Raw genomic sequence first — 25,344 nt, 5'->3', positions numbered from 1 at the left:
GCGTGAAACTGTTTGTGCGATGAAGCGTCGTGTTGTGCGTGAAACGTCAAATTGAGAAGGTGGGCGTTAGGAGATGGAGGAGGGGGAGGAGGAGAAAAGGATAGTAAATTTGGATTTGCAAAGGGTTGAGGAGGGGCTAGAAGAGGTATATACGCGAGAGCATGGAATAGTGGGGATTGAATGAAGTGTGCGGTTGTGTCCAAGGAGGAGGTGGAGGAGGTTGGGTCGGAAGGAGGGAAGGGAGGGGACAAGTCGAACAAACTACCGGGAAGAAGTCAGCGGCAAGCAAAGCAGCGCCGCCGAGGCTAAACTTCGGGATCTATCGAACTAAAATTGTCGTGTAGTTTCAACCCCTCTGCCTCCCCTCAAAGCATCCCTACTCTGCGGCCCGTGAAAATCGGCGCTGCCGACATCTCGGTATTGCCCCTCTGCCGGGGGTACCTATCCCCACCACTGAGCGAATGGAGAACGAAGAGGGAAGAAAGTGTGAAGTGGGGATGAGTTAGAGCCACGGGGAAAGAGACGCACCGTGACGAGAAAGAGAAGAAGGCCAGCTGAGCGCTGCGCGAGAAAGAGAGAGGGGAATTAAATAGTGACTAGGTTAAGAGGGGAGGAGGGAGACGACGGGAATAAGAGTAGGAGAAAGCGAAAAGAGGGAGAGACACGGAGCGAGTCTAGTCGTTGCCGAAGCGGAGAGGGGAGAAAAAGCTGGAAGCACGCTAGCCCTGCGAGAAGCGACTCACCATATTTTATTGTCGCGCCTGCCGAGTAAGCACCGTGCCGCGCTTAGGCATCGCTCCGAGCATCATGCTGCCTGCTCGCTGACTGACGGACCAGAGAGCTAGAGAGAGATAGAGAGTGTGCTTGAACGCTCGACGATTTGCACACGAGGATTCCACAGAGGTGGAATTGCTGTTGCTGCTGTCTGGAGGTGACTTTGCGTGGCTCCGATCGCTGTAGGGAAGAGAGGGAGAGAGAGAGAGAGAGAGAGTGAGAGTAGTGTAGTAGGAGGAGGAGGAGGAGGAGGCAGCGGGATGGGCAGAGGTGGCACCTCGTCCCCACCACGAGAGCGCCCGTAGGCCCTGGACCCTCCCACCCGTCTTCTCGGGGGCGCAACATCTCGCAAAAATCGTCCCCTTTTCCTAGAACGAAAAGAACCACCGCGACGGCTCTGCCACCACCACCAGGCTCGTGTACCGCGGCTGCCACCGGCTCTCTCACTACTACCACCACCACCAGCGGCCTCGTCAGCGCCGGCACAGCTCTGCCGTCGCCTCCACCTCCGGCGCGCGATCAAGCGACGGCCCGCGAGGATAACACGAGTTACGCACTCGCTTTATCGTCGTTCGATTCGATCGCGAGCACAGCCAGCAGTCTTGTGACTTCCCGCTCGACTCTTTTTCTTCTTCTCTTCTCATCGCCTCTCACAGTGTGCTACGCCGGACTGTACTATACGTATAGTGCTCCAAATTCATCCAACGCTACTCTCCACAGAAACAACATAGTGTCATCGGCAAAAAGAATAGAAGAAAAAAAAATTATACTCTACCACGCTGAAACGGAACTAGGATTTTCGTGTCAAGGTGTCGAGTCGAAGAAAGTTTGGAGAAAAGTGTGCGCGTTGATTCGTAATTGGCGCCTTGTGCGAGAAGTGACTTTGCAGCGGCGCGCAGCTCAACTTCCGGCACGAGTTCGGTTCCAAGTTCCGACTGCACGGAGAAGAGGAATCTGTGATTGCGCAGGCTGCGAGCCAACCGAGCGAGGTTCTCTTGGAAGAAGGAGGATATCGCGTGTCTCGCTCGCTCCTTTTTCACAGTTCTCTCTCGAGGTCCCCTCGGCTGCTCGGAGGTGCCCTCTCCTTTCCACGGAACTTCCCGTCTCTCTCCGACTCCCGGTCGCTCCACCCCCTCTCCGCCGCTACGAGAGTTCGGTCTCGCTCGCACGCGACTCCTCTCTTTCTCCTTCCCAGTGGACTAGTGGGCACTCGCTCGCTCGTGCGGTCTGTACCTCCGCCTTCCTATCCGGCGCGAGCGGACGACTGGATTCCGTTGAAAAGAAACGACGATTCGGAGGATAGTCGCGACCGATCATAGCTGGCGCGTCGATCGGATCAAAGCCGTGGGCACCGACAGCGGCACGCATCGGCACAGCACGCGCTCCACACTCGATTCGTTCGATATTCCATTCGCAACTTGGCTAGACTCGTGTGTCTCCTCGACCTCAAGTTTTTTCACCTCAAAACAGACTGCAACGTTGCTACGACCACTCTACAGGACCGGCGCAGTGTGTTGTTTTACCTTTCAGCCTCCTCTCGAGTGTTGTTTCTCTGGAAAACTGGTCGCGGCGCTCCTTGTCGCTTTGTGGCTTCGTGTGACAGTGCATCGGAGTGTGCATATTTCGAGGAAGGAGGCCAACGGTCCCTCGGCGATCCGTGGCAAGAGCCTGGGATCCGCACCCGCAATACCGAAACGATACACCAAAGCAAAGACACCGATACCGGTCTCCCATCTGTGCTTAGTTCCTTTACTGCCTCCAGTGTGCATCGAGAACGTGCAGTGAGCATTGGGTAAAGTGCGCGCGACCAAATCGAATTCCAGTGACTCTCAAGTACCAACGGATGATTAAGGACACGGAACAATGATCGCGTAGCGGCGCCCGATCATCACGGCCCTGAGCGGCCGACACATCATGTCACAGTTCTCTTTCCGAGGATCGCCAAATCTACAGGTGAGCGAACACCTCCCCCCCCCCCCCCACGTCTCCCACCCCCTCCCCCTGCTCACATCTCCATTCCAATTCCATCTCTATCTCTGTCACACGCGCACGCGAACATACGGCATTTGTCAAACCTTATTACCGCAGAGTCTGTCCAAAAACGAGCGACTGCTCGCTCAAACTAAACTGTCAAAGAGTCGTGTCGCGAGTACCAAAGGTATATATTTATAAGCGAGTGTCAATGTATATATAGGTTATTTCGCAGAGAGAGATTTGCAACAGTGCAGAATGTCCGAGTGTAAACCAGACGCTGCGTCTCAGAATTTCTAACAGACTGATTTATTCTCTTGCCGGAGCTCCAAATCGCATTAACAATTTCTCCACTGCCATGATATCATAGTGAAACATTGAGTCGAGACTCTTTGCGCTTTAGAATCAAACGGTCCAAGTTTTGAAACTCCGATTGGTTTAACCGGAACCTCGTGTAAAATGTTTTGCGATGTTAAACATTGCGCATAAGAAAGTATATCCCTGCTTATAGAATCCTCATAAATAATACGCCTGACAGAAGCTTGAATGGTATACATATTTTGTTGAACATCGTACCTAACCGCGGATAGCGACACGTTGTAGTTTGAACTATTAAAATGTATCGTTGAGAATTTGCAAATGTTGAAGCGAGAGAGGATACATCGCGCGATATCCAGGATTAGAGAGCGATTAAAGTTAGTCGCGATACATCGTTGATCCATGTTTTCTATCAATTTGGCTTTCGTAGCCGTGCGTATAGGATAATTTGTAAGGGAGGATCTTGGCCGCTATGAAAATGAATAGCCGTTGGCAAGCCTGAGAGGCACCGTACCACGTGTCCTGACATGTTGCATATAGGTATAGAGGTTGCATATATACGCTACGCCTAGCAACGGCCTGGGAACATGTGTTGCCTCGCCTAAAGCAATGTTCCGAAATGATCGAAGAGCAACGCTTGTTGGAATAATTATGTCGTCTTACTAGCGCGACCGTTTTGTCACTATGTAGTAAACAAGTTAACGCGTTTCGGATTATATGCATTATTGTGGAAATTTATGCATCGCTCTTGCGATAAATCACTTACCGCCTTAATTCAACTTATCCCACAACGGCGGAAAAAAGCTCTCTCCCTATATACAAGCATAGAGAAATCTCTAGTACAAAGCTCGCGTTACGTTCGGCTCTGGCTATTCCGTTTCTCAATAATCAAAAGTATCGATGTTCGTGACTCAGACGTAAGTTGAGTAGATATACGTATGTACACCTATAATATATGTATATATATAAGGACACCCTTGACGCAACTCCTATGTGATGAAACAAAGAATTTTCGTCGAACGATCTCTCGATGGCTTAAGCTTTCTCGCGAAGCTACAATGGATAAGGTGCAGGGAGATTATTAGATTAAACTCGGGGAAGCTTTAGAAGCGCAAATTTAAAATTGCCGTAATCAGTCATGAGTATCTTTTCCATGGAGCAATTAGTCATGCACTCACACCCTGGACATTTCTATTCTTAGTATTCCACCATTAGCTGTGTGTGATGAGCATAAATTCGAAACTGTCATGACACACGTAGTAATGCTTGGCTGAAAAATAAAGCAATCACCGTGTGCACGATCCCCATCTGTTTCGCGCTAAACTTTAATTCCAGTCTGAAAAATTATATCCAAAAGTGTAAATGCGCGTTGGTAATTTTTGTGTAACAAAACTGCACTCTATGTCGAGGCTTAGATAACGACAGTGGTTTATAGAAAATTTAGTGCGCCGGGGATTCATATCGCTAATCGTTGTCACTCTGCAGTCTAATTGAAACGATAGCAGGCCTTCCTCGCATCTTTTGCCCTGCCAGGTCGCTTCATCATCTTCCTCCTTTTTTAATCGTCCGACTATTTTTGTGCGAACTCTATTTATAATTAACGTTTCTCAATAAGAGTTTATTCCTTTCATCGACAGTCCGTAAATAAACCAATGACGATTGCGTAAAATTGTTATTCCGGTATCTTGCTAAAACCAGGAAAATTACTTTTAAAAGTAAAATACATGTAGATTTCTTTATTTGCCTAAAGTATTATATTGTTATCAATAATTTTGTAAGAAAAACAAGTTTGCACGTTAATGTAGTCATTATCTGATTTACTCCTTTATCGACGAATTAGTCACTGATCAAGATTGAGTTTGATCAAGTTGCTAAATTATTTCGCAACAGGGACCAATTCTAAAATTTACTTCGTTCCAGAGAAAGTTTCAGTCTCGTAGTCTCGGTCGAGTGTAAGAAACAGAGTTGAAAAAAATTGGAGTTTTGGGAGGAATTTGATCGCTCGTGTTGGAATATTTTGGAATGGCGATGGGGTGAAGTGCAGAGGGGTGAAGGGGGCTCATTGATGGTAACGGTGTAAAAATTATGAATGGCCATATTATTGCAAGTTGGCGTTCTGCAACGTGCCGCGCTACGTTTTATTGGTAGATACGATCTCCGGTAGTAGTTGCGTTCGGCAGTTAGCGCTGTTTCACTCGCTGACTCGGCGCTACTCGATCCGAGCGAGCTGACTCAGATCCGCCCTCGTTCTCTCGCACCTTCCTCCCTTGCATCGTCCTCCTCCCTCTTTCACCAATTTACCTACCATCGCTACACACACACACACACACACACACACACTCTCTCTCTCTCTCTCTCTCTCTCTCTCTCGCTCCCTTCTCGCGCAGCAGTCCCAGTCCATGCACAAGCACACGCGCCAAATCGCACGCACATACACGCATATATTGCAACGTGCGCGTGATACCACGACTGATGCATTGTTGCTTGTTGACGGTAGCAATGTCGTTGAGAACTTCCGGCACTCCGGTTTCAGTACAAAGTTTCAGCAAAAGTTCCAGTACAGCTACGATAAGTCTTCGCGAGTCACACATTTTTTTCTTCGCACTTTATAATTGCCGAAAAGTACTGTAGTGAAAAACCCAAAATGAGTCACAATTTTTATATTTTTATTTGACGAATAATCACGTTGTTATTGAACGCTTATAGACAATAGAGAAAAAAAAAGATGAAATTAGAATATATCAGATTGATAACAAAAAGTGATATTTATTTTTAAGAAATGATATAGAGTACACAGCTGCATAATATCGATAACTGGACATTGTATTAGGATTTTTTCGTAACTGTATACCGTACCATTGTATTGCCCTTATCATGCTGTTGCTGGAAATCATAATCAGTACAGTTTAATTTCGTCGCTGTTTATTCGTCGCTTATTATATGTATACGTTAGATCAGAGACGCTGCGTAATCTAACGTATGTACGCGTATGCTGTGAAGTACACGGCATGCCAAATGAGAAGGCAACATTGTTGCTCGGCTATCGCTGCTAAAGTTATTCCGCGCTTCCGGTGCTCTAATTTCAAGTGACATTAAAGACCACCTTCTTTGTCTCGATTATATTCCTTCGCATTAAAACGACTGTATAGCCGCGTCTTTTATCTCACGTATGGATAACCATCGGATACAGTTATGGTCATTATGCACTAACATTATACAATTACCACTATAAACAGAAGATCCTACGATTTCTCCAGTCGTACACGTGTGCTCTTAATTTTATTCCCTCTCGGTGCCTGAATTTTTCTCATCCTTGATAGAGACAGGGATTGTTATAGCTGCGGTTGCGACTGTTTCTTTCGAGTTGTCTGCATATTCATACGAGTCAGACTCCTCAACGTCGACAATTCAACCCGTGGCTTTTACCTCGTTTCAGATCGTAACTGCAAAAGTCGACATATATATATATATATATAAATATCAACTGCCTCGATTCACCAAGTATAATAACCGTTCATAACGGATATCTTCCTTATTTTCCATTAGATCTACATGCGTGCTTCTTGTTAAACTAGATCTCTTCATCTCGTTCCCATGAACTTACAAGACTCCAGAATTCGTCAATTTTCCACGCAACGCGTTTGTCTCTCTTGCAAAAAATCCCACGGTAAAACGAGAGACTCGTTCGATTAATAAAATTTATTAACGTGGAAGCTTCGAAATAAGTTTTCCATAGTGTTATTAACGTTAGCGAGAGAATTCGATCGAGTGTTCGCTCCACGTATGATTTTCGCAAGGATTAGCGATGCTTTTAGAGCACGCAATTGTATGAATTAGTAAAGCAGCGAATTAATTTGCCTGCGTATCGTATGTGAAGATCTAGACCGAACTGGTATAAAATAGCGTGATGCTTGGAATGATCTCGCGTGTTACTTAAGCACACCTATACCTTTGCTCCACAGACATATAGGAAAAGCTGCTGTGCCGCTGCTTTTTTATGAAAACGGGGAGAAATATTTTTTTATCGGATTCACGAATATAATTGAGTCGCGATTGCTTTATTAAGTCCAGTGCAAGAAGCGTTACGACGACGTTGGCTAGGAGTTTGCGCTTCTCATGGTTGATGGTCGTTAATAATATATGGGATTGGGAAGAAAGTTTTGACTGGATGGAGTTTGAGAACACAAAGGGAGAGCGTAGCAGGATCAGAGGTGTGGCTTTATCAGGACGAATCGGGAGGATTTTTCATGTCTGACGGAGTGTGCGGCGAGCACGGAAGAACACGAATGAGAGCGAGTTACGGGGTGGGAACATAAGTGAGTATCGTGGGGCCTAAGCACACACGCAAGGAAGGTCCATCAATCTGGCCTGGAGTCAATATTGACTTGGCTGGGCCTCGTTGCAAAGAGGGCATCATCGGCTCGCATAAAGAGGGACCGGTCCCTTTTCGTTGGCAGGACACGCGTGACAAATGCTCCGTGTGCAAACACCGGCGCATCTGTGTCCACAGGATAACCGATTCTCTTTCGAATCACCTATAAATCCTCCAAGTGCCTTCTCGATCCCAGACCTCCCTGCCTATGTTCGACGTTTCTCGCTCGACCACATAAAAATATAAGTAGTATTGCTATATACAAACCCCCGCTATCAATCAGAGAAATCTATCCTTTCTTCGATCGATTAATATTGATTTGTCAATGAATACCGATTGTCGTCGATCCAATTCATTTCGTGGCAGAAATCCTTCGACGTATCGCGTCTCGATTTTTGATCGAGAAAAGCGTCTCTTTCTCGAGGGCAGCAGCAAGTATATATATATATATGGAAAAGGTAGTCTCAGAGATTAAGAGTATATACAGCGGTTGGTTGTTCCCACGTCGTCGCGATACATTGTGCGTGTAAATCGCGTCATAAAACGCGTGTAGCTTGCGTGCGTCGTGGCGTTTGCTGGTATCTTTGCTAGTTCGGCCAATGAGATCGGCAGGAAATCGCGTCCTAAGCGACGAGGCCTTCCAGTTTTTTCTTCGCTTCGGATCGGTATCCATCGATCATCTGTCGTCGGATACGGTAAGCCGGTCAACGGGGATCCAGGTATATATATAGCTATAGGTATGTCTGCCTGGGCCCGTGAGTCGAATCTCCAGGATAATTTTCTGCAAGCTGCCAGGCTGCACTCCAGTGTCCATTATCGTCGCGCTACGAATTCGATCTCGGGCCGGTCAATAATGCAGCCAGCTATTATACTACTATGTATCGCTGTGTATCGCCACACTTGCCTCGCGCTAACCGGTTTTTCCTCCAACGCCGAATAACGGATGGAACCTTCGATCTTTGTCGTTGACCTCTCCCCGGATAAATACCTACGAGGTTGGCGAAGAATCCTAAAACTCTGCAACCTGTGCCTCTCTCTTGCAACTATACATTATGCGGGAGATTCCTTCTAATATAACGAACACTTTTCCTGGCTACCTGTGTATATGTCTATGTATACGATCGATGCTCCTTAAGCAGCGATTGTCTCGTCGAACGAAACTTCCCGCAAATCTGCTATCCAATCCGTTATCGATAGAAATATTTCTCCCTCGTTGCCGCTTTGTGCGACGGAAAAGAAAAATTCATCAATCATCGTGCATCAAAGAGGAAGTCCTTACAGCCATGTTTTTTTTTCTGGCTCGAGGGCGTTTCGTATAGCTTCTTGTTCTCGCTACGTTAACTGGCTGGGATATCCTACGCCGTGGTAATTAAAGAGCAGCGTGGAACAGACGAATGGAGCTTTGATGCGATGCGTCGATACACCTGGATTCGCCGACGCGGAATAATTATCGCTCTAGCCTCTTCCTGCCACGGTATCGACGTATGATAAATTCGCCACGAACCGTTGTTTTAAAATTGGCAGATGTCGATCGTCCGCCGGTATTACTCTGCTTGGATTCGTGTCGGTCGAGAGGCGATGAAAAACCTCGTGAATTTCTTCCACCTGACTACATATATATAGTATATATTTACACCCCTATTGTCCTTAAGAGTAGATTATTGCTATACGCAGTCCTATAGAAAAATCGCATAAGAACGTGCACAAGTTAGACTCGGGGAGTAAAGAGGAGCGCGACTGAAAATTCTCGAGGTCCGTGGAAGGTATTGGAATACTAATCACGGCCCGAGCAGGCTTAAAATATATCGGAACACGCTGCCTGGGGTAGAGCCAAGCGCGAATATTCGATCCATTAACATTTCCCGCAGAATCCTAATTAGCTTACTACAGAGTCCAAGGCGGATTCCACGTGTGCGGAAACGCAGACATGCCTATTTATGATTTCCCATCCGGTGCGCAATTAGCAATCGGGGAAAAAGAGGCTATAGGAACGTGTAGCTCGGTGGATGTTTCGATGCATTAGGGCTGGAAATAATTATTGCTTCGGAGAAGAGTACTCGTCGGTAAAAGGATGAGAGAGAGAGAGAGAGAGAGAGTGACGGGGAGAGTGTGGGGGTGAGAGGGGAAGGAAGGAGGCTCGGTCGGATCTGTGCGCGATGTACGCTACCGCGCGCGCGGAGGCTACTTTAAAGGCGACGGGGTGATATAGATGCCGCCAGGTTGCCGCACAGTTGCGCGGCGCGGCGGCTTCGATTCGATCGGCTCGAGTAACTCAGCTCGTTCGTCGGACCTAGGACTGAATTATTGCCTGCGGCCGCGGACACTCGCCAACACGCTTCGTCGTTTAACCCCGAAGCGCATTCTTCCCGTCGCCTCTGCTTCTTCTCGCGGAACCCTGCAATCTTACAATTCCACCCGACAAACCGGTGTCTTATATACCTACACCTCATTTTTTTCTCTCTTACCCTCGTTCCTCGTCCTCCACCTCCTCCTCCTCCTCCTCCTCCCGCCCCTTTCGCTCTCCAGCCTCTTCCCTCATCCTCACCTCTCTCGTCCGTCCCAAAACAGCAAAAAACCATGGAGAATCCTTTATATACCTTCCCCCCTCCTCTTCGCCAACGCGATTCAGATTTATTCCATATAATCGGTGGTCTAGGCGTGTACACGACTCGAGCGAGAAACTCGACGAGTGCCGGCTGACGAATTACGAGCATCCGCGTAGGTGAATTATTCCTATCGCGAGTGGTACGCGTTTATTCATGAGAGAGGCGTAGCTTATAGGCTAAAAAGTGCTTCCCGCGCACGAACCATGCTGTATTTGCTTAACAGATTATGAATAATCGGTTGGACAAATCGTAAAACTTGTAAGTGATTATGCGAAAGAAGGAACCAGAGTTGTAATACGTAAAAAGAGATTTTTATTACTTGTTGGTTCCAGCAGCGTGATATCTCAAGACAGACGCGTAAAAAACTGTGCTTGTATGGTAATCGCGTCGCGGACAGGTAGGCTCTTTAATATTGAAATGCTCGATGAATTAAAATGCGAGTGTGCGGTTACACGATCGGTCCGATAACATTGTCTCTTGGACGATTACCTAATTTCACTCGCGTTTAATATCGTTTTTATTTGGAAGGTTAATGAGGGACCCAACCTGCAGGAGACGTTGCTTGACTTTGCAGAGAATTCAGATGGAATATATATATATATATATTTACTTATATAGGATCAAGGCAATAGTATAAGATCGTTGATCAAACTGCTCAGGGAAATTATGTGGAAAGCGTTCGGTGTAGGATAAGAGAGTCTGAAGTACACACACATATATATAGAGGAGAGCAGGGTTGGCGAGTTCACACGTGCCCCCTGCACGACAGTTGGCGTTTGCTCTGGCTCTCTCGACGCGCAGTGGCGTCCCAGGGAAAATTTCGGCAGGACACGCATTAACGCGAGACTCGACGCCATTAATGCAGCAGCCACGTTTTTCAACAATACCTCGAGGGATTCGACAATGTGTTTGGGGCCAGGAAACCAGCCGATGGATGGATGGATGGATGGATGGATGAGTTGAATAGGCACGATGCTAACCGGGTGGGGTGTTTCCACCGTTTGTTTAGGCCCGCGCGAAAGGCACTCAAGCCGCTAATCTATTTAGCCGTAGTGTTTGATATGGAATTAATGAGTCCCGCACGGCATTATGTGCCCCGGGGCCCGTGGATTTTCGGTTTACCTCGAGCCGTGAAAGGGGATCTCGCGACGCCATTTCTCCTCCTCCTCCTTTTCCTGCGCCCGTGTTGCTCGACGAGTTTCTGCGCTGCATGGGGACGAAGCGTCGTAGCTGGCCTTTTCGTCGCAGCTGCCACTCTCATCGGGATTCGGGATTCTCAGATACGGAATCTCGAAGGTCACAGGCCAGCCGAGGTCGAGCGACGCTCCGCGCTTTGGAGCCGCTCGAGTTTCGTTTCAGGCATGACACTCTCGAGGAAAGCCCTTATCGTACCAAACAGTCTTTAGTAATAAAAGAACTTAAATCACGAGTGAATATATTCTTCATCCATGTCGAGACTCGAGTATCATCCTAAACTTACACAGGCTATCCCAGGTCGAGTCACTTTTCGCCAGTTCACATTTCCATTCGAAACCATGTACTGGTGTAGCATGGACGATGCGAAAGACCAGTCAAGTGGCCCTGACACTTCAGAGGCAGCGGATAAGAATTCTATGCTGTCAGCGAAACCCTGCAGTGAACGTTGCTTTCTAAACTTTGATAAAACCACTTGTAACGTATAGGGACCATACACACAAACGCAACGACAGTTAAGTGAGAATGTCAAGCAGCGTTGCATATAAATCGTTAAGTTTTATCATTTTTTCATTCCACGTTTCATATGCGTATACATATACAATTGTACATCCTCGCTTGAATGTGTAGCTGTGTTGGTGACATGCTTCCTGTATGTAAACGCGCCACCACCCTGGTATCCGGTCCAATAGTATGTAGCTTATCTTTTATCGCGAGAGACCTAGCTCTTAAGATAGATGTGACTATTGCCGCAAAAAACCTTGATGAAGAACCTCGCGAGATGGACGTGTATCGCGATGATAAAATAGTAACGAAGGGATTGATTTTGTATCGAACGACCTCCGAATAGCCATATTCTGCATTGGTACGACTGTTCATCTCGCAAATTAAGAGCTCTAGTTAAATAGAGGACTGTTGTAAGAAACTATATTATACACACACACATGATATACAGAAGTGGCGTGTGAAGCGAATGAGAAGATTAGCACAAGTATAATATTATATATCGGCGGAATTTTTCGTAGTAACATCGTACGGGGCTCTCTGGTTGCAGTGTCCTGTGACGGTAAACTCGTCGCTGGCTTCGTCGTCGGGCTCACCGGCGTCCGGAGGAATCCTGAGCGTGGGTGGTGCGTCGATCGGCTCGGCGAGCCATCCTCTGGTTGGTGGCGGATTGTCAAACGCGAGGATGGCGGTAACGAGCGCGGTGGTGCGGCCAACCGGCAGCCCCACGGCGTCCGTCAGTCCTTCTCAAGGTCACCCGGGTGGAGCCCCGAGTGGTCAACCAGGTCGCTGCTGCGACACGGGTAGGCCGATATTCGCCGACCCGATCACCGGCCAAACCGTCTGTTCGTGCCAGTACGACCTCCTCGGCGGCTACCAGCGTCTCGGAACTCTTCCGACGGCGGCACTCTCCATGTACAGCGCACCTTATGCCGCAGCAGCAGCAGCCGCCGCCTCCGAAGGCATGGCTGCCTACTTCCCCAGCCTCGGTGCTGACCAAGGACCCTTCTACTCGCCCACGGTAAGCTCGATATACCTTTCTATACATTTCCACTGTAGTTGATATACTCGCACCTTATTTTTCTGTCCCACAAAACCAAAACTCCAATCGTGAAATTACCTAGCTCGTTGAGGTCATCGAAGCCTTGTGAAATTAATGTCAGTCGATGAAATTGAGCTAATTCTCTGCTCTCGACAAGAACGGGGCTTCTCCTTGGTGCTTCCGCATATACTTACATTATTGAGCTTCTTTCAACCGGTGGACTCTGCAACTTGATACGTCTGTAAATATTTATTGTTTTTATTATGTTCATCTCGAGTGCACCAGTCTCACGTTAATTTCAATAATCAGATTGCCGGATTTATACTTATCTTTGAATATTTCTGAACGTTGGCTTATAATCCGTGAGATATTCCCGAACGTTTATGCCTCGTATCAGTTTGGAGAATTATAATTGTGTCAATTTAGTGAGTGAGATTGTCCCTAAAAATGGTGCACTCTTTAAAACATACGGCTTCAATAATGAAACGAGTCGTTTAATCGTTTAAGTACTGTAATGAGATTCCATTCTCGATGTCACAATAAATTCAACGATATGTCGCTAAGCTAGTCACAGCTGCTTGTTTTTTAATTACAAAGTCACAACAGTTTTAGCTAAAATCAATGATATGTCAGTATTAGAACTAGGTGACGTCAAACTCTGCACAAATATAGAATTGTTTTTAACGATATAGAAGCTCTTTTGCATACCTAGCAAATTATGGCTTGTCAAACATACAGGGCCAATTAGCGATGGTCGAACAATATTGTTTTCATTTAAACTCTCAGATTATGGGAAACGTATAATTGGTTTTCCATCAATGATTCGCGCCATGTCAGACATTGTTAATTTATATATTTTCTGATTTTGTTATAGGCGGCTGGTTTGGATTTGAAGGAGAACCTCGGTGCTGGTGCTGCATCGGCATGGCCCTATCCCTCGGTCTACCATCCCTACGATGCCGCTTTCGCGAGTTACCCCTTCAATGGGTGAGTGTTCGATATATTCTCTCTCTTCCATCAATATTTTTGCCCAATCGCCAAAATGTCCTATTTATATCAAAATACTACTTAACAAGTGTTTTCTCTGACACTCTTTTTTTCTCACCAATAATGGCGTAATCGGACTTTCCTTCGCGCGCTCCTCAACGCTGCTCGATAAGCAGCGGAGCGGCGAATGTAATACATAAACATTCTAATAAATTAACGCTTGGCTGACCCTCGACTGTCGCCTCGAGCGTTTTTCTTCACGCTCCGCCCGCGCTTGAATCGGTCAACGCGTGTCATGACGCGACCGGTGAAAGGTCGTGCTCGCTGATAAATACCACCGAATACACACCGACTTCCTTTCCTCGCCACTCCTCTCCCAGCATGCTCCCACACACTCCCTCCTACAATTTTCAGCTAATTTCGAACACTCTTGGAACACGAAAAATTTCGTAAAAACAAAGTAATTAGCTCTGCGTCGTATCGCTATAATCTTTTCGCTCGGATGCCCTATCTGCTGAGCGTCAAAAAAAAAGCGAAGAAAGAGCGAGAGAGAAATGGTTAGAATGGAGCCACGATATCAAGACTCGAGCCTCGGACAAGTTTCGAGTGGATAACGCTGTGAATCATGTACCAACGGAGTTAATAATTGTTCCACTGATCTCTCGCTATACATATGGGAACGTGCGTTCGGCGTGATGAGGGTGGTTTGGACCTCAGTATATATATATATATATATATAGTATATAAACTGGAGGGAAAGAGTTATAAGAGAGAGAGAGAGAGAGAGAGAGAGAGAGAGAGAGAGAGATATTGCAACGTTAAATGGTCGAGGATAAAGGGAGAGAAAAGTGTGTAGAGGCATATATTCGCTGTGCGATGGTGTATACTGTAATTCTGGCAATTGTTCACCAGTGAGTTTGTTTAATGGCACGCGATTTGTAGTCGACGATGTCACGTAGGCGACAATCCGGGCTCCCCATGTAAAGGCAAGGCGATTCTGGTTGACAACGGCGGTCACCTCGTGGAATCTATAGCTTGGCGTGACGCACTTCCGGAGCTAGCTGCTTCGCATGCAAGGAAGCAATCGGGTACTACAGCTTGCTTAGCATCCATTCGGTCTAGTCGCTTAGCACACGGCCTCTTCCTTTATGGAGACCTACCGCCGGTCCACACCGGAACCACAACACACACACCCACCTTATCCAACGATAAGTTTCTGCAGGAAAGGGGACACACCCGTGTCTCCTACGTGGCTACAACCAATTATACTTCCAAGAGTAAAACGAACGGAACAAACGAAGGAGATATTGTATTATATATATATATACGTTACTCCTCTCCCCAAATATTTTGCTTAAAATAATCAAGAGCAATATGTCTCTCCCCCCACATTGCTATATACAAACGTATTATATACAAGGGGACTATTTTGTGTATTTCTTTTCCCAATCGACTTTTCAGAGAAAATGATTGCATTTTTTAGTAAGTTATCGCTGGGATAAGCTATTTCGACGCAGAACTATAGATATAATTCACGATAACTTCCCATGGGTCAATAACTCTAAAACTCTCTGTACGGAGAGTGAATCAAAGTAACCTACTATGATACATTTTTATATCGTTATCTTGTGAACATTACATTACACGGGGCAAAGGTACATCGTGGACCCAGATAGTTTCATCGATAATAAGAAATTGACAGCGCGTTTCTCTATATTCTACGGTACATTAAATTTCTGCTATCACATTCGGCCAACTGTAATAGACATATTACAAATTAATTAAATGATCGTTCAGATCATCGACTCATCTGCTCAGATACGACGAAACCTATATGATATAACCAATCATACATTTAACCATAAATGATTTCAACTATTTTGATAGATGTGAATATATGCACTATATATATATATATATACGTATAGACACTGAGAGTGCCGATCAATTGAGAAATGTTATGTCCATTGATTGCTGCATATCGTTAAGTATCTTGAACTTATTTTACCCAGCTCTTCATTTATATTCCTATCTACAGCATAAACTGTAATCCGATTACGAAAGATTTTTCATTAAATTGTTTCCCAGAATTCTCACTATTTACCACTTTGTAACATAAAAAGAAAGATTCAATAATGCGCTGTTATAAATAAAGCGCTTATATATTTCCCAACTACTGGTTCTACATAGAGAATCAGTATATGAAAATTCTCAAGAATGGATTAGGCGTTACATACTTTCCGAGTTCCTTTCTAGCAAACATTCCCTCTCTCTCTCTATCAAGGATCTTGTGTTCCGAAGGAGCTAGAGTGCAATCTCGCTGATCGTTGGATCGTCGAGTTTGGAAGGTGCAAGAATCGTGTTGAAGTTTGATGAAGGGAATTATGCGGGAGCGTGCGCGTCGTATGCTTGACATAAGCATACAAAAAGCCGATAATGCAGCGTTGGCATGCACAGGCGCGAGGTCGGGATCGCGCGGGTTAACGGTCTCGTCTTTCCGGCGGATTGGCCCTGCTTCCGGGGACATATAGGGTAGACAATGCGAGATCGAGCCAGCTTGCGCCGAGAGTAAGAGAGGCAAGAGGAAAAAAGAGGGAGGGAGAGAGTTGCTAGGCCTCGGGGTCTCGATGTACGAACAGGTCGCTTGCGTCGTTCTATGTCCGGCCTCGACGCGGCCACCGACACGCATTATCCACTGTTCCGTACAACTACCGATGTGTCGGCACGCGCTTCGAGTCCCGGACGAACTGCGCTGTCGTTTAAGGTCATCCTGACATACGGCGAATATCAATTCTCTCGCAAACTTACAGTATACGTGTCAACGATCCTTCCCCCGATAAGCGTCCCTCCACGCACCAGTGTTATCTTCCGAATTTTCTCTTCCCACTCTTCAAATTTCCCTTTGTGCCCGGAAATTGTTGCAGCGCTGGAGACGGCAGCGCGGTGTGGCTAATGAGACGCAAGGGTGGATCACCCTGAAAGGACGCATATTCAGGGATGATGTACGGCCATTTAACGAGCCAATTTTCCCAAGAGAGCAGCCATGCACCACCGCGGCGGATGCTTTTTGCCAGAAGCCCGAAAGGGTTGCATCGCATCCGGTCCAAGAGTCAATGACACGCGTTTTTCTAGCCTTTTCTTATTTTTCTTTTTTTTTTTTCACCGAATCGGAGACACCGCGATATACAGATGACAGAGCCGTTGGCGGCTGGCGAGTTTGGCTGCTCGCTTTTCAGCTTCGCGTTTTCCCCATTAGTCCTAATGGACAGAGATTAGTTTTGCCGTCGCACGAACGCCCGGGATTTAATGACTCGGCCGCGCCCATCGTTTCGATATCCCTTCACTATAGAGAGTAGTGGCTCTCACACGAACCACTGGGAAACGCCTTTTTTACGCCAACCGCAAGTACTCGCTTCCTACGAAATCCCAGGCTCAGCTTTACTGCCATCCCCCACCAATAGACTTTTCCGACCAAATCATCCCTTTCCAAAATACCTGCGCATCGATTCTTCTCACCCTCTCGCTCCCACCCCACCCCTCCCAAAACTCTCGCTAAAGAAATATTCATTCGCGTTTAACCCGTGAAAAATAAAACATCTGAAAAATTGCACATTCTCAGCTATTGGAACACTGTATGAAATGATAATTAATTTACCATCTCATATATGATTCGAGCACTGAGTGCAATTATCCAAATGAAATTAGCCGGTTTAAAATACAGCGACGTATCCGATATGAGAATAGCTTCTATTTCGATTAATTTATGCATTATTGCTCCACCAGTGAGTTTATAGGAGGTACAAAAATGTCGCGGCATTATAAGGGCAAAGTGTCGCAAGTCTGAGATTAACCAGAGTCGATCTCTCGCATTTGGTCGTTGAGGGATTGATCGGGTAGATCAAGCTTAATCAGGATTAATGTTGCCGCACGCCTGTTATCGGATCATCAACCTCTCCTATGCAAATATTTCTACCTGAATAGCGCATTCTTCAATCGATATTGTTTTCTTGCTTTCTCCCGCGTGCACCATCGTCCCACATATATCGTTAATGGCCGATTCAGAGTCGGTATTTCGCGTTAAAACTCGGCTCTCTGTCGGCGTGCCTTAAATAGCCGCAGGTTTATCGGGGCCGGACCAATATAGCCGGTCAAATCCACACACACACACACGCGCGCGCGTAGCGTCATACGTAACGATGAGGCACGACCGATAAATAGAGTAAGGCCGATAATCGGTAATTCGAGTCCAATGTAATCGCCTCGTTTTATGGGGTATACTTGGTTGGCGAGAAGGATTTAAACGATCGTATGACAAGGCTTGCCACTCAGACAAGTACACACAGACACGGCGTGTATCATTTCGCATAAACTTAGTAACATTCTACGCGGAGCTAGACGGTTCCTCTCGGAGGAGGGGGTATAGAGATAGTGGTGCGTGTATACAACGCAGACTCCAACAGCCTCGGCTCACCGCGGTCTGTTATACAGCCCGCGGAAGTTTACGATCGATCTGTCACATTGTAACCAACTGGTAGATAAAGTTGCCGTTGGGAGCGCAACAAACCGGCTGTCACATCGCGAAACAGCGACTCTCCATGACAAAACTTGGCCGAGATGGCGAGGGGGGATCGCCTAAACACTTATTAAGAGTCGAGACGTGACGACAACCCAACACATCGGATCCCTCGTACTCTGTAAACAGTCATTGCTTTAACAATTTTCCTGTAACTCTACGCGCATAATCCACCAACCTCTCTGCCATCTCATTTACTTTTTATCGTCTCACGTATCTCATCACTGATCGCGCATAATCGCATTCCATTACTCCTTTCCCTGCTCTTCGCCTTATATATACACCTCCTGGTCAACGCAAATATTTGTAAATCAGCGAATCGATCCGAGTAGCCGAATTACGTAGCGACCAACCGCGCGATGCTCCCACTTAACGCCTCTATCCTCTCCTAACTGATTTAGGAGCGTTCTTCAAACTTCGCGATGCTCCAACTATATATATATATATATATATATATATATATGTATATATGGTATATATACGGAAGCCTCCGGAAAACTTTCCCGACTCCCTGGACTTTTTCAACTATCGTTTACGACTTTTCCCTAATGTGAATAAACCGATATATATATAGGTATTTTCCTTCGATGCGGAATCACTTTTGGTTGGAAAAAAATTGGTCGTTTCACGCTTTCAGAATAAATTCGTGCGAATAAATTAGGAAGATTGGTGCGAGGTGTCGGGGGCGGAAGGGAGTAGGCCGAGATTTGAGTAGGGTTTGGTGGGAAAAGGAGCGGTGGGGCAGGTAGATAAAAGGGACCGTTGGCGTGGCTTTTGCGGCTGATTAAACCCGAAGGCAGTCACGAGCGAGTTCACAGAGAGTTGATTTCACGTGAACGCGAGCTCCCTCTTGCGTGCACGGCTTTCATCGGGGGAAGATGGCGCTAGGCTTTACCGAAATGGCTCGACAGTGCTGCTGATAAAACACAAGCACGAGCGACCCTCCCTGAAAAGGAGGGACGATCGCGGCCAAGAGGGTTGGCAGCTAGAGAGGTAAGGAGCCAGAAAGGTTAGATATCACCTCGGTCGTGCCTCGTAACGAGGGGCGGAGTCTTTGCGAGCACACCTGCACCTCCACTGCCCTTGGTCAGTTCACCCCCCTGTATATGTATAGTATATATATATATATATATGTATATCTACCCCTCCGATGCTTACACCTTGATGGACGCTCTTTCGTTAAATACTTGCCTGGCAAAATTCGTATAATAATAAAAATGGCCGACTGACCGGGGAGCGAACGATCAATCGGACGATCCGTCTTATTGCATCGCCACCAGGTAAAAATAATTCTATAGCTCGATTGTTCTCTTCTCAAGCAACTCTGAAATCTAGCGATACGCCGACATAATGCCTAATAAAAAGAACGGATGAAGCTTCGATCAAAGAGTTTTACGGAAATTAAGGCTCGTAATAATATAAAGATATAGAAAAGTGGGAAAAAGTGGTTGAATGATACAACAACGAGGCGACGGGTCATGCAGGGAGGAATTAAAAGCGCATTCATCGCACAGCGGAGAATGAAAGGGAGGAAACAAAAATTGGAGAGAAGCGACGACTAAACCGCCATTCATTTGGATGAACGAGAGGAGCCCGAGCAGACGGAAAAAGATAGCGGTGTGGAAAGTTGGGGGTTGATCTGTTCAGGCTGCAGCTCGAGGGGGGGGGGGGGGGTGAGAGAAGCAAAGAAAGGGAGAGGCGGAGAGGGAGGGGCGCACGGACCGATTAGCAATCGCCATGGAAACAAGCAGCTGATCTGATCGGCTCGCGCATGACAGAGGATAGGGAGAACGTGATATGGCAGATAGATATACGTGGTCCGTTAACGTCTATGTATTCTTGTATTTTCCATATACACTCGACAGTTACGCGTCTATGTATGTGTGAAGTCGTTGTATTTAAAACGGTGGCGAATGTGGCGATAGCAGGCAAGCTGGCCAAGCGCTAGATTGGAAGTCGATGGAGAGAGGGAGAGAGGATCGAGTCCGAAAAGAAGAGGAATGGAAAGAACACGAATGGAGTAGCCGGGTAGATAGCCGGACGCGAGGGAAGAGGGGGAGGGGTTGGAGGAATGGATCGGGAGAAAGCAGCAGTTCCCTCTCTTGGCTGGGGGCGGCTGGCTGTTATCATGCGAAACAAGCTTCCACTCTGATTTTTTAATCCGATCCACCCCTACCACCAACTGAATTTTAAAATAACTGCAGAACGCCATTTGCTCCTCGCAAACAGACCCGGGTTAAGCCACCCAGGCTTGACTCTTTCCACTCGCCCCGTCTCCTCCTCCTCCTCCTCCTTTCTGCTGATTCTTTTCGTACACTCTTTCTCCCCTCAGTTCCGCCAACGTTGTTGGTCCACCTGGCCTATCTTCGTGTCTCATCCGACCATGCAACGGCTCGTCGCTCCCGTGTGTGTTTCAGCTTGCCAGTTATATACTACGTATATATATATATGTTCCTCGTGAAAAGGATGTGCATTACGTATATATATATATATATATATGTATATGTATGTAGGCTGACAAATGGAAAGAAAGGAAGATGATGTATATCGGTGTGGAGGCGGCTAAATCCAAATTGAAATGTTTACCGCCTCCTTTCAATTGCCGTGGATCCTCGCTGCAAAACACAGCAGGCATTTCGCGATGGAAAAGAAAAATCTAAAATTCCAAACAAGCGTGTTGGAATGAGACAGGGCTACTATAGGTTATATCGAGTCTGTTGTTCCTCCCGGCTGAAGGGAGTTAAGTGACAGTTTTTTAATTTCTCCATCTCTCGCCGGTTGCAACTCTCTCCGCACGGCCCACGCAACACCAGGCAACACGTCAGTCTCCCGTCTGCACGCGTCAACGTCCTCGCACCAGCTTGCGAGGGATGAAACTATAAGGATCAATATATATGTTATATATATTTTCTATGTATTTTGACAAGTTGACGCTTTCGCTCAAAAACTCGCTTATATCTCACTCATAACGAATAAATATCTGGAATAATATTAATTCTAAATAATAATATATAGTTATTCCAAAGGTAATAAAGCAAATTTATCAATAATCCTTTCCAAGTTGTATCAATTATGATTGAATAAGTTTTCTGTAAGTGCTACTATATAGTAACTATATACTTCGAAGCAATTTTTCGTGGCATTGCTGCGGTTCGTCTTTCGGCTAGTGCTTGTTTAACTGGAAGAAAGTGAAGGGCGTTCCACACGATGGAGGAATATATAGGGAGAGAACGGGAAGAGGTGGAAAAAGAGTGTGGAGCACGAGGAAAAAATAGTCGGTGGAATGAGGATGGAACGTCGAGAGCCTCGACCGGTCGGTCGCTTGCCATTGGAAAATTTAATTTCGATCCCGTCGATTCAGCAGTTATACCGAAGTTTAATCTTTGATAAGGGTTAGTCTTTTAGTAATGGTATCCCAGGGGGTCGGTTGCTCCGGTTCAACTGGGTGGGACGAGCGGACAGGAAAGGAGACAAGCTTTCCCCCTTCGTATATAGCTAGCTATCCCTCCTTCCCACTTCTATCCCGCTTAAACCGTTAGATAGAGATCTGCAGCTCTCTGGATGATAGCAATACGTACCTACCCACTTATATCGTTCTTAAACAGAGGAGAACTTGGACTTTTCTTGCGATTGGATAAGTTTCCCAATGCCAGGCTCTGTCGATTCATTTGGATCGTCCTTATATACACATCTAGCCATCATCCCTTTCATACACCGTCGATCTTTTATAACGTTTCGCAACGCGAGTACCTGCCAGGAAACTCGTATCCGAGTCACGTGCGTCTTTCAATTCACGAAAACGACCACGTTGGAGGACTTAATGAGAGAGTGCGAAGGCTCCTATTTATGGAGATATCGAGGTCTTTCTCGTGTGAAAAATTCATTTTAGTAAACGTAAAAGCGAGAAGATGATTTGTAGTAACCTTGAATTTCTATTCACCTTATTTGAAGATTAGTTTGATTGCTCCACTTGCTTTTAGGTTAAATTAATTTTAGGTGTATTTATATACGGTGAGCTTTCGCGATATTAATTAAACCTTTCGTTTGTCTGCTTTGATTGCAGTTATGGCATGGATTTAAATGGCGCTAGACGGAAGAATGCTACCCGGGAAACCACGAGTACGCTAAAAGCATGGTTGAACGAGCACAAGAAGAATCCATACCCTACCAAAGGCGAGAAGATAATGCTGGCTATTATTACGAAAATGACGCTGACACAGGTGTCGACGTGGTTCGCGAATGCGCGTAGGCGGCTGAAAAAGGAGAACAAGATGACGTGGGAGCCGAGGAACCGAGTGGAGGACGAGGATAACAATAACGAGGACGACGACAGTGGAAGGAAGAGCGTCGACGAGAAAGATCGGCTGGGTAAGTGTGCTTTTCAATTAACCCAGAAGAATGCATGCTAATTTCACAAGTGACACTATTGACAATCAAATTACGCTTGCTTTTTAATCGTTATAAATTACTATATACTATGTGGGTTTTTCGACGCTGAGCAGTCAGATTTTGAAAAAAACATGGTGCACAGAATCGGAAGGATAGTGGAGAACGGTGTATGTAGAACGAGGAATGAATTATGTTTGCAGATTCGAAGGATTCGGGGACTGGCTCGAGCGAGGATGGGGAGAGGCCCGCACATCGAATGGATCTGTTGCACAGCGCGGGCGGGGGGTCGGAGGGGGCTCAGAATCGAGCGGAGAGCGAGTGGGGCGAATCGCGGGCGGACAGTGGTCCCGACAGTCCGGAATGTCTCTACGATCAGCGGGAGCCGAGGCACCCTCTGCACCAGCAGCATCCAGCCTACTTGACGCCCAACCACGGAAGGCTTCTACGTCACCTATCCCCGGAGAGCACGTCGCCGAGCGGTCACCATCTGCCGGCGAGTAGCAGCGCGCCATCCACGGGCAGCGCGGTCACCAACAAACCGCGAATTTGGTCATTGGCGGATATGGCGAGCAAGGACGGCGACCACGCGAGCCCGAACTCGGCGATGCCAGGATTACCCTCGCCCTTCGGGAACTCTGCTGGTACCGGAGGGGGTGGGAACGCTGGTGGAGGCGGGGGGAAGCTCGTTAGTCCACTGGCGAGTCGACTGCCTCCTCATCATCCGCTCCACCCCACGATACATCCTGGTACCCAGTTCGTCAGGCATCCGGAATTCTATCGCAACTTTTACGGAGCATCCCAGCTGGCCCCCAGCGAAATGTCCATCCTGGAGACGTACTCGAGGACTCTCGGTGGCTTCGGCGGTGTGATGCCCCCCTCCACGGCGCCCAGCATATTGACATCCACGGCGTCCGCCGTGTCGAGCGGGAACCCCAAGTCCTTCAACATCAACGGAAGTGGCTCGACCAGCAGTGGCAATCCACCGGTGCTCCTGACCAGTGCTTCCACCGGTCATTCGCCGTCCTCGTGCTCAACGGCCTCGTCGGCTGGCTCCGACCAGTCCCCGCACCCCGCCGGCGGTATGCCCCAAAACCAGGAGCTGAAATCCCCGGGACGGGTGTGATTTCGTGCGACCCAAGGACCTTCCGCCGTGCCTTGATTGAACTTTGGCACGATGTGGCTGACAATAATGAGGGACTACGATCTTGTAATTAGTGTACAGTTATTGAGAGACGATATTGCCCTTCCCCCTACGTCTACCTAGTCCCTGTTATCCGCTCTTTGCCAATATTTCTTGTTGAACCACATCCCCAAGAATTAGTCCAACACCCACCCGACGCAATTTCCAAGCGAGCTACGTAAGAGACGTAGTGAAAATTACGTAGCGACGAAAAATTATCGCGGTAACTATCCTAGGCATTGACTCGATGATAGGCATTGATTGACTCATTATACATAAAGTACTATAAATATATATATATATATATAAATATATGATAATTATTATTATTATTTATGCGTTTGTAAATAGTAGCGAGGGCCCAGTAGAGCGTCGTCCGGCCAGTGTATGTATTGTATGTAGAGTAGCTACAATAATATTATTATATCTGAAAAATCATAATTCATACTAATGATGACGATGACGATTATGATTATTATTATTAATTATTATTAATATTATTATTATGATTATGATCATTATTATTGTTATTGCAATGTTTATAATATTATTGAATTACATCGGCTCGGTCGTGCATGACGAGGTATGGATCGTTGCCGAGGCAGGTTACGAGCAGTTGACAACGCTTGTTAGCTGGCGCAAGCCTGTTATAAGTATTTGTTGTTTGCGTATTTGAATTTAGTGAGGATTTTGAATTCATGCAATGAAAAAAAGATGTCTCCATTAAAGATCCTATAATCCGCAGTGATATTTAATATTAGCCGTTTTTCCTTTTGTATCGACGGAAATAAACCTATTCGTAATCAGCCTCGATTTTCCACGATTCCCGTAGAGTCTGACTGGCTATGCGAGACTCGGGCTTCGGTTCGTCGATCGAGAAGGCGATAGAGGAGTGCGCGAAAGATCCCGAACGGAAGCAGCGAAGCGGGACGTAAACGGCTGCCAACATATCGTGTCATGTCGTGAGCGAACGATCGCCATCACCTTTTAGTCATTCGTGTCAAAAATTTCACGCGAACCCGCTGATGCCACATTGGTACATGGCGGTCAGACTATGTCCTTTCGCAATAAACGAATCATTACAAAAATTACTCGCAGCTTTGATCATTTCTTCTCTAACCACACACTCTCTCTTTCTCTCTCTCTCTCTCATACCAACATGATAATTCCGGTAATACTGCAACGTTCGAGAAGAGCGATAAGCAGTGTTGCTCGAGCCCCTTAAACGATCATCCACCAATGAAGAAACCCGAAGAAAAAGCTGCATGACATCACGAAGAAGTCGTATAATTCTCCAGAAAGAGAACGAAACTTTTACAATCATGATGTCATAAAATGCGTATATTTCAGGATCGAAGTAAGTAATATAATGTTTTCCAAAGTACTTTTTTCGTAGGCGCTTGCTGTTGCCTCATTATGCTTTGGTCGGATCCC

General features: G+C 46.5%; 1 protein-coding gene across 2 annotated transcripts; it reads left to right on the top strand.

Moving 5' to 3' along the window:
• Positions 1-1,070: 1,070 nt before the first annotated feature.
• Positions 1,071-25,001, top strand: mirr (mirror). Of its 2 annotated transcripts, none has more exons than XM_066746108.1 (5): positions 1,071-2,727; positions 12,290-12,760; positions 13,656-13,768; positions 22,405-22,709; positions 22,931-25,001. In XM_066746108.1, exons 1-5 carry the CDS (start codon positions 2,689-2,691, stop codon positions 23,851-23,853), a joined length of 1,851 nt encoding a protein of 616 aa, XP_066602205.1. In that variant the 5' UTR covers positions 1,071-2,688; the 3' UTR covers positions 23,854-25,001. The 2 variants fall into 2 exon arrangements, with proteins under 2 accessions (XP_066602205.1, XP_066602212.1); XM_066746115.1 differs by having other exon boundaries at positions 1,072-2,727; positions 12,261-12,760.
• The last annotated feature ends 343 nt before the right edge of the window (positions 25,002-25,344 follow it).

The sequence above is a fragment of the Prorops nasuta genome, unplaced genomic scaffold (assembly GCF_024137725.1).
Source record: "Prorops nasuta isolate Cenicafe-Biocafe unplaced genomic scaffold, Cenicafe_Pnas_1.2 PNAS00003, whole genome shotgun sequence".
Lineage (NCBI taxonomy): Eukaryota > Metazoa > Arthropoda > Insecta > Hymenoptera > Bethylidae > Prorops > Prorops nasuta.
This window is presented reverse-complemented; position numbering and strand designations above follow the sequence as displayed.

What these genes read in the sequence shown, in the direction of transcription:
- mirr (XM_066746108.1), top strand. Translation starts at nt 2,689, where the DNA reads ATGTCACAGTTCTCTTTCCGAGGATCGCCAAATCTACAG. An exon ending in GACCCTTCTACTCGCCCACG is followed by an intron (nt 12,761 to 13,655) that starts GTAAGCTCGATA and finishes ATTTTGTTATAG; the next exon opens with GCGGCTGGTTTGGATTTGAA. An exon ending in GCGAGTTACCCCTTCAATGG is followed by an intron (nt 13,769 to 22,404) that starts GTGAGTGTTCGA and finishes CTTTGATTGCAG; the next exon opens with TTATGGCATGGATTTAAATG.